We start from the raw sequence: 13,727 nt of genomic DNA on the forward strand, positions 1-13,727 counted from the left end.
TGCATTTAAATCCAAAAGTCTTTATTATGGTGATGAGAGCAGCACACCTTTCTACCACGTCAGGAAGCAGGAAGAGCCTCAGCGGCTGCACTCCGCCGCTCGTGTCCGTGTGAGGTGACAGTGAGGCGGCCCCTGTCCCGTCCTGTCCGCCGGTGTGTGTGTGTGTCCCTCCATGTCCACTGTGTAAAAAGCTGCTCTGCTCGCAGTCTTCAGCTGTCCCACCGGACCCCAGCGTTGCGGGATGAGTTTCATCAACAGCTTGAGGCGAAGCGTGAGGAAGGATGACAGCAAAAAGTGAGTATAGAGACAGAAATCAGTGCAGGACCGGGCCCCGGTCATACGGTGTTTTATGACGCTCATCATGTGTTTGTCTTATTTAGTTTATCACACGGGAGATAAGACCGAGCCGCTGTGGACGCATCACTTTGAATATAAACTCCTGTTCTGCTGATTGTGTCTCATTTCGAGTTTTAAGCTTGAACAAGTAAATACGGCTTAAACTTTTAAACCATTTGAGGCAGAAGGAAGCTCATGAAAAATGTTTGCGTTTATGATTTCTGTCGCAGTAACCAGTCTGCAGCCTGTTGGACGGCATTACTTTCATGATGCGGTAAATGGGGATTATAGTCAGCAGTGCTGACGTAGATCAAATGGAAATGAACACAATGCTGTCTGGGTCAGTGGTTTTATACATCTAAATACATAAAACCACATAAACTGCAATTACTTCACCTCCCTATTGTGATGTAAATTTGATATTCTGGTTGACAGACTTTTTGAACGATAAAGTTGCCATTTTACCTCATAAATTAGGGTTTTGGCAACAAAAATAATAATTTAAAGTGTGTAATGTATGTAGTATCTTTGAAATGTTCTATGACTTTGACTAGCTGCATGTATCTGCATAACTAAAACAATTTATTTATTTGCAAATATTTTTTTATTAAAAAGATGTTTTGGTTATGTCAACAAAAACGCACCACGAAAAAGCATCTCTAGAAATACATTTTCAACATTTGATTTCTTAAAAATTTATTTATAAGAAAATTTTAAGTAATGAGAGGATGAGATATATATATGTACACTGCTCAAAAAAATAAAGGGAACACTTAAACAGGTGTTTAACACTTAAAGTGTTCCCTTTATTTTTTTGAGCAGTATATATATATATATATATATATATATACGTATATATATATATATATATATATATAAACTGATTTCTTGACAGGAATCATGACTTAATTCTTCTTATGTTTGTTGGACTAATGTCTTCTCAGCAAATCATTCTTTAAGTTTAACCTGTGATCCTTTTCAAAGTGCTGCACCTTGGGTTGGTTGGTGATCTGCACGATAAATTGAATATATTGAATTGCAGAGTCAGATTGTGCAATAAGACTACTCATAGCCACTATGGATGTTACATTTAAAGTGGCAGAGAATCGCTGTGCATATTGATAATATGTTTTTACTGTTGGATTGACAGTAATTGCCCTTAATGCCCCACCTGATCCATTTCTTTAGCGTCTGAGATGTTAAATCTCGGAGTGGTGCTCAGATCGTTTAATGATAAAAAACTGAAAATTATTAGAAAGATAGAGGCGATAATACCTGGTATTGATATTGAAATTTTCAGCAATAGCATAGTCATTTCATATTTTGCTAATTTCGTGATATTATTGGCAGTTTGCATGTTATACTTTGTGTGAAAACACTGCAGCCTTTGCAGGCATATTTGTTGATTTATAAAACAAGACAGGTTTCTATATTTGTGTGGCTGCCCTTTTTCTGAATGTTTCATTTTGTTAAAACCATTATGTTTAAGGTTTGTTGTCTTCCAGGAGGCTTTCCTTGTAAGCATTTGATTTATCTCCAACAATCTTGTAAATCCTTATTCCTGAGATCTCCTCCCTCGCCTCCTCCTCGCTCCATCAGGAATTCATGTCTTACATTTTCTGTGTTGTCTTCACAGAGTCGCTGAACAGGCACAAGATATCCCCGACAGCCCAGACTCACCGAGCCGGTATGTTCGCATTCATTCATTTCTTTTTGTTTCATCCAGTCACAATGAGGAGTGGAACTGCTAAATTAAAACGTTGCTTCTCAAAAGCAACCCCGTAATGATGATGCTCTGGAGGCGATGCGGCTGATCCTTTTTTCTGATTCCAGGTTGTCCATTTTAAGTGGTCCAGAACTGGACCCCATCATCACCGACTTCAAGTAAGTTTCTTCTGATTCTTCTGAAATATGTTAGTGAAACTTACAGAGGATCAAAACTAAACTAATAAACTAAAAATCAGGCCATTTTCACCCAAAAATGTCAAGTAAATATTATCTAAAAATCTCCCCTTAGATTGTTGTGAATACCTTTGCAATATGGGAGTGTCTGCATCTATCCCTGCCTGTGTTTCTGTGGCTCTCACGCTTGTGTTTCTCAAACAATAGCTGTGCTTTCAGCTGGTTTTATCCCTTGAGAGTTGCTGCTTTTCTCTGAACACCTTCAATTTTGTTCCTGTGTTTCAGGTTACAGCTGCCAGAGAACAGCGACACTCAGGGGTCAATGGACCCGTCATCAAATGGGTAGGGCTTCACTCTGAATGGGGAAAAAAAAAAAATCTGGGTTGGATTGCAGAAATTCAGGCAGTATTTGCTACAAATAAATCAGCAAGAATTGTTTTGATTGCAAAAAACACCCAGAGAATAAAGAAGCCAATAGTTAAAGAAAGCCATTAGAAGTTATATTTAAAGTTTGTGGGGCTTAGCAAACATGTGGAAGAGGGGTTTTTTTTCTTTGTGCAGCATTCAAAATGTTGTATGGTGGGAAAACTAGCATATGCTGGTAGCTTTGTGGTCAGCAGAAATGGGGAAGCTGGTCAGAATATATATAAAGATGGATGGAGCTAAATGCAAAGTAGCTCTGTTAGAAAAGCTATCAAGAGGCTGCAAAACAATTGAGGCTGGAGCAAAGGTTCAACACAACAACTAAACATGGAATCGGAGCCAAAGACTCCATGGTTTGGCTCTGACTCCAAACAACCACATCCTGATTCAGGTGTGTTGAAACACGAAGGCACCTGAAGGTTGCAGGGCAGTAGCCCTCGAGAACTGGAGATGGAGACCTTTGGCCTAGTCAAAGCCCAAGGAGCAGAAATTTGCAAATGTCTGTTCAAAAGAGATGTCATTTCAGTCTGGCTGAACTTGAACTCTTTAGTGAAAAAATATAATGAGCAGCTGTAACTGCAGCAGAGCATGGTTTGATGAGTTAATTTCACCAGCATGCCACACTTTTCAGAGTACTTCTCCAACTTTACACCATATTAGCAGTGAAGAGCTTTTCTTTCAGATATTATATTAGTGAATCTGACTGCAGCAGGATGTTATATTAACCTGAATCCTGTCACAGACAGAATCCAGGCTGTATAAAAACCAAACATTTGTCATTCAGAACATTTCTATTTACCAAAGCAGGAGAGCAGAACAGCCGTGTGAGGGTAGATGAAGTCAGTCTCTTCCTGCTCTGCTGTCTGCAGAGTGGCGGCTCTTCATTCATGACCAGTGGGAGCTGCTGAGCTGCATCTGTGGCCTCTGCTTCAGGACACGCTGCAGCCTTCACTCTGACACTGCAGCACACTGAACTATATAGAACTATATGATGTAACTCTAACTCTTTTTTTCCCATATTGCATAAAAGCCCTCAGGCTCTAAACCTATGGGCATTCAAAGCCCACCCCTCTGTTTGCTTTGACCAATCAGAGCAGAGACTGCAGTGAGGCCGGCGGCCAGGGGAGGTGGTCCCGGCTTTTTGTTTGTGTGTTTGTGTGTGTTTGGGGCAGCACAGACAGGTCGTGTATTCCCTCCTCATGTGTGATGGTCATGCCAATCTCATTAAGGGCTGCTGTTGCTGCTGCCTCCGACCTTTTTCTCCCTCCCTCGCTCCCTCCCTCGCTCCCTCCCTCGCTCCCTCCCTCCCCTCCTCTCTCATTCATTCTTCTCCCTCTCCTCTCTTCTGCTGCTTCTGCTCTAGACTCTGCAGCCACAGAAAGAAGCGCAGATCATTATTACTCTGCGCTGCCCCCGGTGAAGGCCCGAGGCTCACTTCTGCAAATCTTCTGTGTGTTGTCTGCTACCTCTGTGTCTTTCCTTTAACACACTGTGCCAGATGAAAATGTCACAAGAAGAAGAGAGTCTGTCAAATGGGTAAGATTTCTGCTGCATGTTGCATGCGCCGCTTCATCACATGAGGGGAAATGTCTTTTTAACTATGACGCTTGGGCAAATGGGCGAGATCACTCTTTTTTTTACCTAAAAAAAAGCTTTTGAAATTGTTATTTCAGCTGGAATGAGAAGGGCGAAAGCTCTGAGTCGACAAACTAATGCTTCGTCACTGCTGTGGAGCTGCGTGGGCGTGCGTGTTGGGGTGTGTGTGTGTGTGTGTGTGTGTGTAGGTGGGCGTGTGTGTGTGTGTTATTGCAAACTGGTGTTGCCAACCACATGGTGTGATGGTTTTACGTGTGCATCTGCCTGATAATGAAAAGCATTGTGCAAGTTGCTCTCTGGAGAAATTAACAGAATTGCTGACTTGAAACCCTATTGAATTATTGGGACAATGTGTGGTATGCACATCCTGAAGCAAATTGATTCTTTTTGTTCGTTTAGCCCCTTCTGCCTGCAGCTCTTTCCTTGTTTCAAAGGTATTCGTCATTCACTTAATGATGATTTTTTTTCTTCTTCTTTTTTTCATTTGCTGTGGCCTCAAGCCTGAAAGTGCCAGAAAGTTGTTTTCCCAAACAGGCAGTTCCAGTTCTGTTGGTTTTAGTCCTGATTTAGGTGACACAGTGACTTGCTGGTTTGAAGACGAGGAGTCATTTAAACTATTTAAATAACCTAAATAAGTTATCAAGCATCCTGCAAATAATCAGCCTTATCTTGTAGTTGATTCACAAGAGACTTGGAGTTAGAATAAACACGTTAAACAATCCCTTTACTTAAATTAAAATGCACATTTAAATCTACAGATTTGTGCTCATCTGGCTCAGGCTTGTTTCAGGTAATAACTTTGTCGTTTATTTAATGGTAGCGTTTGGTGTTAAAATTGACAAAACTAAAGAATGACTTAAAATCCTGGATAATGAATTGTTTCATCTTTTTTGGGATAAATAATTTCTGAACAGAATTTAACTGAATTGGACTAAACTGAAAAAAAGGATTTGACTGAAGATGATTTAATGACATGGGATTGAATTCAGTTGAATTGGATACATAAAGTGTGAACTGAACTTGATTGGTTACAAAGAACTGAATGGGATTGAATTCAGTTTAATCAGATTCAGTTTTATTGAATTCAATTTAATTGAAACCCCATGGAAATGTGAGATTTTTAAGGTGAGATAACTAACAATACATTTTTTGAGTCATATTATTGTAGCTGTGCAGTGTGCTTTCTTGTTCCTGTTCTGTTTAGCTGAGGTCACTGGTCACTTTATCCCTTCGCAATTTTGTACCTTTGCTGTTTTGCTCTTTTCTTTGCTGACTTTTATCAAACTAAATCTTTTTTCATACCGACTGTGCAAGAATTTGTACTGACACAGGAGAAGTTTTGACCTCCTTGTGCAACCAGCAACTTAAAGTAGAACATATAGTCCTGCAAGGAAATGTTTTTTTTATTTCAATAAAGGTATTATTTAACAATATAAACTTTCATATTTCATAAATCAAGTTGCTCAAAGGGATCCTGGATTCATAAGTAATACAAATGTATAAATGTTGTGAAAATAATGATTATTGCCGCTGTAATTTATCAAAAATATTTGGCTTCCAAGAGAGGTGAACTTCTCTGTAACAGTTAATTAAACAGCTATGAAATGTTTGAAGTTTGGCAGCACATGAACATTAAATGGGGATAATAATTAGAAAAGACACAAACTGACCTGAAGACTTAGCAGCTGCCTCTGATTCAAGTTGAATCTTTGTTGTGATCAAAAGAGGATTTTTTGCGATCATCATACAATAGGTTATTATATTGGAATGAAATGGTAAAAAATAAACTTGCAATGTTGCACACATTTAAGCAAAGATAAGTGTACATTAAGTTCAGACTGTGCCTGTGCTCTTTACATCTCCGAAGTGTTTAAAATAGTGGGCAGCTTTTTATTGCCATTAAGTTCTGGTCATTTTATGAGATATAGCATTTTTAGCAATAGCAATTATTCCTGATAAATCAGCTTTGCGATCTTTATGTCATTTGTGTTAAGTGGTAGCCTGTTTTTGCAAGCAGTGCTCTCTAGAGTCCAAACACTCTGTGTCCAGGATGTGTGGGGTATACAGATGTATTGGTTGCCATTTTCCTGACCCTAGGACTGTAGAAATTCCGTGTGAAGGGAAAAGTCAGCACTGATGACCTTCTGTGCAGACATATTGTCTGGTCCTGTCTTGTTTTGTGAGTGAGCCAAACCACACAGTGATCGACAAACACAGGATGGACTGAATGATGGTGTAGAAGATGACCAGCAGCTCCTTGGGTAGGTTGTTCTTCTTGAGTTGCTGCAGGAGCTACAGTTTCTTCTGGGTCTTATTCCAGCCAGTATCTATGTGAGAGAACCATCTCAGATCCAGAGAAAGGTTCAGGTGCCATCATTTGTGTGAAGAGAAGAGGAGTGGGGAGAAAACACAACCCTGAGGGACGCCAGTGCTGTTTACAAAGTCTGTTTACAAAAACTTTAAAACTGTTTCAAAGTTGTTTTCGAGAAGCATACTTTTAACACTTTGAAAGCTATATATGAGCTTTAGTAACTAATATGCACACACTGCATATCATGAATTTGAATATACAAAGCTTGTGTGCAGCGAAGAGAATTTGGGTATTGGCTGCTGTGTGGTTTCTGTTTGCAGCCGCGCTTCTTTCTAACAATCGCATTAGTTTACGCATAAATCCTGTGTGAAGATCTTAACAATGAAAATAAATTATCTAAGAAACAATCTGAAGACCCAAGGACGTATTGTTTATCTTCTTCTTCTTTTTAAGAAAAATATTAACAGTGAACAAACAAGCACGAGAGGTCACAGCTTCACAACTATCAGGTTACACTGAAAGTCAGAAAAATAAGAGCTTAGGTCAGCACACATTAGCTGATGAGTTCAGACTGGACTTATTGCAATCACATTTTGTAAGTCACTTTATCTAAATCAGATAAACCAAACTTTACTAAAAGCATGTAATACTAAATGAGGTGAAACTCACAGGGTCACAGTAGGCTCGGTTTATCTGCGCCTGTAGATCAGACCATAAATAATAAATTTTTACAGAGTTATAAGCATTAAGCGGTGAGATTTATTAAAAATAAAGAATGAAAGTAATACTGTACGTGTAAACGTTGCTGCACAGAGTAAACATGAGGGAAAGTGCAGGTTGGACAGGCGTGGTGACGTCTGTGGTCACATGTTGGAGGACATGTGACATGAGTGCTTGTTTTCTTTTTTTTTTACACTTTTAATGGTTGTGTTATTCATCCTGTAGAAAACAATTAATGGTTTAAATTGTTTCTTAAAATATAACATACTTGCAACACAAGCATTAATGCTTCATCAACACAATATGACTTCAGCTTTGTTGCCTGCCACACTTTGAGGCATATATATGATTAAAAAAAAACATGGTTCGTATGTGTGCGTCTTTACTTTAGAGCAGCTCAGTGTGTGTTTTGGTTTTAGGAAACTGAGCTTTTTGCTTATTGCTGGTCATACGGTGAAGGCGGCAGTCACCCGCATGTCATTAGCCCAGCCTGCACAGAGCTGTGTGTGCTCCTCCATCATAGTGTGCCTTCATAACATGACTTTATTGTTCCTCTGTGCGTCCAGCAGACAGGAATGTAAAAATTTATTAGCCACCACTGTTTGGGTCTGTCACATGACCAGCTCCTGCTCTGTTTTAGGTTTGTCACTGAGACTGGAGCTGTTTGTGTAGATCTGAATGTTGCCTTCACCGCTGACTGAGGCTACACCATATCATTAGAAATCAATTATAAAGTGGGGGGTCTTTGCAAGGTCTTGGTGAAGTCTCATTAAATATGCAATGCAATCCTATGGAGTGTGGAACAGTTTGGGGCAAGCAGAAGCTTCCTGTCTGTAATTTTGCTTACTCATTGTGCCTTTAGGAGCACATCCTGCATGGAGGAAGCTGATCCAGTGGCTTATCCATGAGGTGTGTCCAGCATGGGCTGGTCACACTGGTTACATTCCAAGAATACAACTTCATCACACCCTCACCAGGCCTCCGAGCACTCCAAGTGGCCTAACTTATTAAAAGGCTTTAGCCACTGCAGCTGCTATGTGCAAATGTGTCTGCTATAAACAGCTCAAACAAACAGTCCACAATCTGTGAACAGGCACAGTGCTGATTAACAATGATACATCCACAGGTGCAACAGGGATTCCAGCTTGGGAGATGCGTGCATACCCCCAAATCGCACGTATAAGTTGCTTAAAAACAGAGAAAGTTGTGAACCTTCCAAGCTGCAATTCAAATGTAAAATGTACTTTCCAGTCAAGTTTAATATGATTCAGCCATGTTGAAATGGACTCAGAGATTCTGCAGTCTTGGTCTGGTGTGAAATAAACCGGCTGTAATAAAACTGATAAACAGAAAACCTTGCCAGTGGTTATTAGTCATAACGTGTGCTCATTTGGAGGAACATGTTCATCTGAAAAATTTACCAAAAAGTGACTGGTTCGTGAAATTATATGACCAGCTTTCTTTGTATGTATCAGACTGGGGTCATGTTTGAATCTAAACCGTAAGTGTTTCTTTAAAAAAGGGGTAGCTTTTCAAGAGCTTTAATTTTTGCTGATTTCCTCTGTAATTTGCAGCATAATGCAAACCCATGCTTAACAACACCCTCATTGAGTCGGTTCATCTATCTGTCTCATGCAGCCTCTGTTCCTGTTTCTGTATCTTATGCACATTTACTGGTGCAAAATGCAATCAACAGGAAGAGCATACAGGTCAGAAGTGACTGTCTGATTTAAGGGAGAACACAGAAAACCTGCAGAAGAAGAATTGTTGCTGTTTTTGTCCAATAAGATGCAGATTTAAGTCACTGTTTTATCAAGACTAACGTGTTTGATATGTTAGTGAAATTGCTGTATCAAAAATAAACTGCTCTGCTGGTTAATGTAAGATAACACATATTGTAAAACATTTAACTGTGAGCTAGGTTTAATGTTGATGTGTCTGGTCCTGCAGGTGCTCTCGGTCCGACCTGTCTGTGGCCCTGGAGGACTGCATGGCTGCCCTCGATCTGTTCCTCAGAAATGAGTTTGAGGAGGCGCAGGCCCGCCTCTTGAGCAAGTAAGATCACAGCCTAAAACCGACTTTGACACATCTTCTGTACACACCAGGCTTTCAGCTTTAAAGGGGAAATATGTAAAAACTTTGATGTTTCATAGAGAAAGATGATCTTTGTCTGAGATTTATGTCCTGCGATGAAAAGCAACACTTTGAACAGCAGGGAGTGCATATGTGGACGACCTGAAAACTAACCTCAGTAGACAGGGAAGGTTTTGTGATTTTTATTGGACTTGTCCTCTACTTTTGAGGCTGTTGGTACTACTATCTGAATGAATTACTAATTTACTCTATTGATATGTTTCAAACACATGTTCTCTTCCTGGTTCATGCACATCCTCTGGATTTTACTGAAAATGGCAGCTCTGTCTTGTGGGATTCCTCAAGGTTTTGTTCTGGACACAGCTTTTATTTTATATAGAGATTAATATTCTATCTGCTGTTTTTATGCTGATGAAATTCATCTGTACCGTTCTCATGGGACCTGAGAGCTTTGGTTTAAGTGACTTCCTGACAGAAATCACGCAGTGGTTAAATGACATGACAGGATTTATATACAAAAACTACATTTTGGTGTGATGGCTTCCCATCAGAATAAGATATTTTTGACAGCTCGTTATCACTTGCGCATCATTCTGAAAAGCTGATGGATATATGAATGTATAAGGAGTGAAGATGCCACTCAGTATTTTATAAAGCAGCTGAAACTTTCTAAAATTAAGTTACAAAACTGTCATGAACACGAGTTAATTTCGCTTTTCAAAAACTGACTCTTCTACATAGTTTCCAAATGGATAAACATTTCATTAAGAAGTTGTGGGCAGATTCACTGGAAGTTTTTCCACTTTGAGTTTTCCAGATCTGAACAATGGAGATCTGTGGTTGTGGCCCATTTTCTCTACCTGCGTTTTTCAGATGCTACGTTTCCTCATTCCTTCTGCTGCTGTTTTATAACAGTAACCCTGTTATAAAATGGTCCCTAAAAGAACAAGTTCAAATGTGGTAAACATGGTAGGTTAGAAATGTTTTTTTTAATTTGAGGTTTATCTGAAGATGACTGTGTTTTGAGATCTCTGTAAGTTAAAGCTTAAATACTAAAAAGTAAATTTTTTAATTTCTAAAATGTTTGCCTGGTAGAGCCTGATGTACAGCATATGACATTCTATCTTCCTCATGAATGTCCACTTAATATTTGTCATACGTTTCTGTCTGTCGGTGCCTCACAGTGTTTAACTGTGCATTCAGAGGAATATTTCCTCTGAATGTGTCTTCCAAACAATGACAGAGATCAAAACCCAGATGAGAACAAGAGCTGAAATTATAGAAAGGACACACTGGATTATTCAGTTAATCATTTTAATAATATTTAAATATTAATTTTAAGACATTTCAGCTGCACCAAATAAAATATTGCATTCGTCACTGTGTGCAGTACCGCAGTGCTGAGGATTGCTTAAATTACATATTTAATAGGTCTTGATTACTCAGTTGTGATGCACTCAAGCTCTGCTGGAAAACAGATTTTTCCAGTTGGGGAGCGTTAGTTACATCGTGGTGACAGCAGAAATAGATAGAGAAACATGTAAGGTAATCACAACCAATGTTGTCATAGCAAAAGTCAAAATTCATGCTGTTATTTATGTAGGCTGGATTAATGGACCAGCACCAGATATTTCACTCAAAACTGGAAAAGAAGAACTTTTTGTGATTTCCATTATTCAGCAAAATCTAACTGGCAAGCAGAGTTTAAAGTGGGAGTTTTGACCCCATGTGAGGAAAGAAGACGCATTAATCAGCGAAAAATGAACTCATGTCACATGACTGCAGTAGCTGATGCATTTCTTTAATGACTTGCCTTGCTTGCATTTGGCTGTGCTGGCACATCGTTGCTTTTTATGACTAGATGGAGTGTTGCACCTGATTATGTTTTTGATCCCAGACCGTTTTCTGCAGTAATGTCAGGGATTGGCCAAATTCAGATTCACCTATAGGTATTTAATATTTCAGTGTGTTGTGTATTTGTGAGCTTGCCTTGATGGCCTCTGTTTTTATTTAGATAAGTCGAGATCACTTTGCAAACTTAAAGCTCTGCTATTGTGCTGTATTTGTTGCACAGCAGAGGTGTGTTGTACAGTCTGCTGTAAAGTCTCCAGTATTTCTGCTTTGCTTTTTCAAAATGAAACAACATTTTCTAAAGTTATAGCCAAAATGTCCTAATTAGAATCTTGGATCTCCTCTTTTTTTTTATTTTAAAAAAAGATTATTTATTTTATTTCAGTAAGTGTTGGAAGAGTCTATGACTTTGAAAACCAAAAACAGTCCTGGCCCTGTAACAGATACAGCAATGATGGCTGCAGGTTTTCCATGATTCCTTGCTTCAAGTTGCATTAATGAAGTTACAAGGACAGAGTGCAGTCCCACCCAGCCTCATGTTTTGTTCTCTAATTCTGTCGTCAAGTTACTCTACTGTTTGCTTTTTGTTCTGTGGGCTATTATCAAAACTTTTATCACACTGTAACTAATATATCCCTTTCAATAGAAGCTTTTGAGGGCTGTAGGCCACTCCTTTGTCCCAGTTTTTTTTTCTTTTTTTACTTTTCTGTCCTATTTTATAGTAAGAAGAGCTTTCTGTCCCCTGGTACTATGCATTTGTAATTTTGTCTTCATTTATTTTACTGGTGCAATTTGTTTATGCACAGGAAAAAATTTAAATACTACTTTTTCCATATTTCCATATTGTTAAAATTACATGTTTTAGATGAGTTACCACAATGTTTTCCTACGTAGCAGAATAATGAGTAAGAACAGAAAACAATGAGGGTGTCCCAAAGATGAATGTGTTGTGTAAATCCACCTTAGAACAAAAGCAAAAGACCTTGTAAAGATGCCAGCTGAGTAAAACAGCCACTCAAAACCATCCATCACTGAAAAATCTCAAATAGTCAAACTTCAGTTTACAAATTCACACAGAGACAAAGTTAATAAACAATATGACCATACTTGATCTTGAAAAGAAAAGAAATGACTAAGTACTTGGTGGCAGCATCATGTTTTGCTGCAGTGGAACAGCTACGCTTCACATAATAGATAGTATCATGAGGAAGCATCACTATAGGGGAGCATTAAAGCTGCAGCTTAAGACATAAAAACAATAAACAGATCTTCCAAATGTACAAAGAAGCTGCTAAATTAGTTACAAAATGGCTTGGAGACAAGAAGGTCAATGTTTTAGCGAGACTGTCACAAAACTCCCAAAAATCTCAGCTTCACATGTAATTTGTGGCCAAAGCTGAAAAGTTGCCTGTGAGCAAAGACGCCTACAAACTTATTTCTGTTAGACCAGTTCTGTCAGGAGAAGTGGGTCAAACTTCCTTTAAACTAAAACTATTCTTCCAGTTTTGCAGAAGGATACTCAAAATATTTGATAAAAGTCATTGTCAGGAGGTGCGGTGTGAGGTGGTGAGGCAGACGCTGAGAACCCAGGTAGAAAATAAAGAAACGATTTAAGGATGAATTCAGAAAAACAACAATCCAAAGTCCAAACAGCACAGATAAAGAGCAGAAGGCTAAGGCTCAAAAAACTGGTAGCAACTGGAAACTCAATGGACGGCAGTAACAGACGCAAACCAGACAGTATGACAAGACAGATACGACAAGGAACACAGGTGGGATTAAATACACTGAGGGTAATCAAGGAGACAGATATAGCTGGGAACAATCAAGAGGTAGACAGGACAACACAGAAACTCTACAGAACACAGAAACCTAAATAAACACACAGAAAACCCAAATCATTACAGTCATACAGTTTTTAAAAGGCAATTCTACCAAATATTAAGGAAAAGTATGTAAGATTTTGAATTCAAAGAACATAACTCCCAAAAATCTCTCATTGTTTGTCAAATAGAAGTAATTTCGGTAATCCTAAATGGCATAAAACAGGAAAAGTTCAACCTAATTTAATGTCAGAAAGAAAAACAATATTAGGTGCCTATTTACATGGTAAATAGTTTTTAACAACATGAATTTGTGCTTATTCATGCGTCATAGTTTAAAGCTTTTTATGTGAAAGAAAAAGTTTAACATCTATACTTCTTCATTTCTTTACTGTCAAAATAATTAAATAGATGTTCCTATGTCAAAGGTTTTATTTGGAAGTAAAGAGCCTGACGACTCAGACGACTTTGCTTGATGTTAAGTTGTGTTTCTGACAATATGAAAGAGTATTTTCTCATTTCTTGTTTTCCGATCTCTCGCTTCTCCATCTGTCCCCGATCAGCTGGGATGAGAGCTCACATGTGCACACACTCAGTCACACTGAAACTAACAACGCATTAAACACGCCGAGTTTGAACGAGTGTTCGTCACAGCTATGGTGACAAGAAGA

The 13,727-nt window shown here is 38.8% G+C and overlaps 1 protein-coding gene and 2 long non-coding RNA genes across 5 annotated transcripts in view; 1 reads left to right on the plus strand and 2 right to left on the minus strand.

Moving 5' to 3' along the window:
* Positions 1-44: 44 nt before the first annotated feature.
* The window catches only part of ttc39a (tetratricopeptide repeat domain 39A), a 28,307-nt gene continuing 14,624 nt past the window's right edge, over positions 45-13,727 (plus strand). The window contains exons 1-5 of one of the 3 annotated variants that reach the window (XM_028028033.1): positions 45-298; positions 1,973-2,023; positions 2,170-2,220; positions 2,524-2,580; positions 9,239-9,343. In XM_028028033.1, coding sequence (XP_027883834.1) covers positions 282-298; positions 1,973-2,023; positions 2,170-2,220; positions 2,524-2,580; positions 9,239-9,343 — 281 coding nt within the window. In that variant the 5' untranslated portion in view covers positions 45-281. Of the gene's footprint in view, positions 299-1,972; positions 2,024-2,169; positions 2,221-2,523; positions 2,581-4,026; positions 4,198-9,238; positions 9,344-13,727 lie in introns of those variants that run through there. The other 2 variants (XM_028028032.1, XM_028028034.1) reach the window with 2 other exon arrangements.
* Positions 2,227-3,869, minus strand: LOC114151110 (uncharacterized). Its single transcript, XR_003596880.1, has 3 exons — positions 3,461-3,869; positions 3,075-3,162; positions 2,227-2,593 (listed from the first exon to the last, which is right to left on the minus strand). It is a non-coding gene; the product is annotated as an uncharacterized LOC114151110 (long non-coding RNA).
* On the minus strand, positions 6,197-9,231 carry LOC114151111 (uncharacterized). The gene is made up of 2 exons (XR_003596881.1): positions 7,362-9,231; positions 6,197-7,267 (listed from the first exon to the last, which is right to left on the minus strand). It is a non-coding gene; the product is annotated as an uncharacterized LOC114151111 (long non-coding RNA).

The sequence above is a fragment of the Xiphophorus couchianus genome, chromosome 9 (genome assembly GCF_001444195.1).
Source record: "Xiphophorus couchianus chromosome 9, X_couchianus-1.0, whole genome shotgun sequence".
In the NCBI taxonomy this organism is placed as follows: Eukaryota; Metazoa; Chordata; class Actinopteri; order Cyprinodontiformes; family Poeciliidae; genus Xiphophorus; species Xiphophorus couchianus.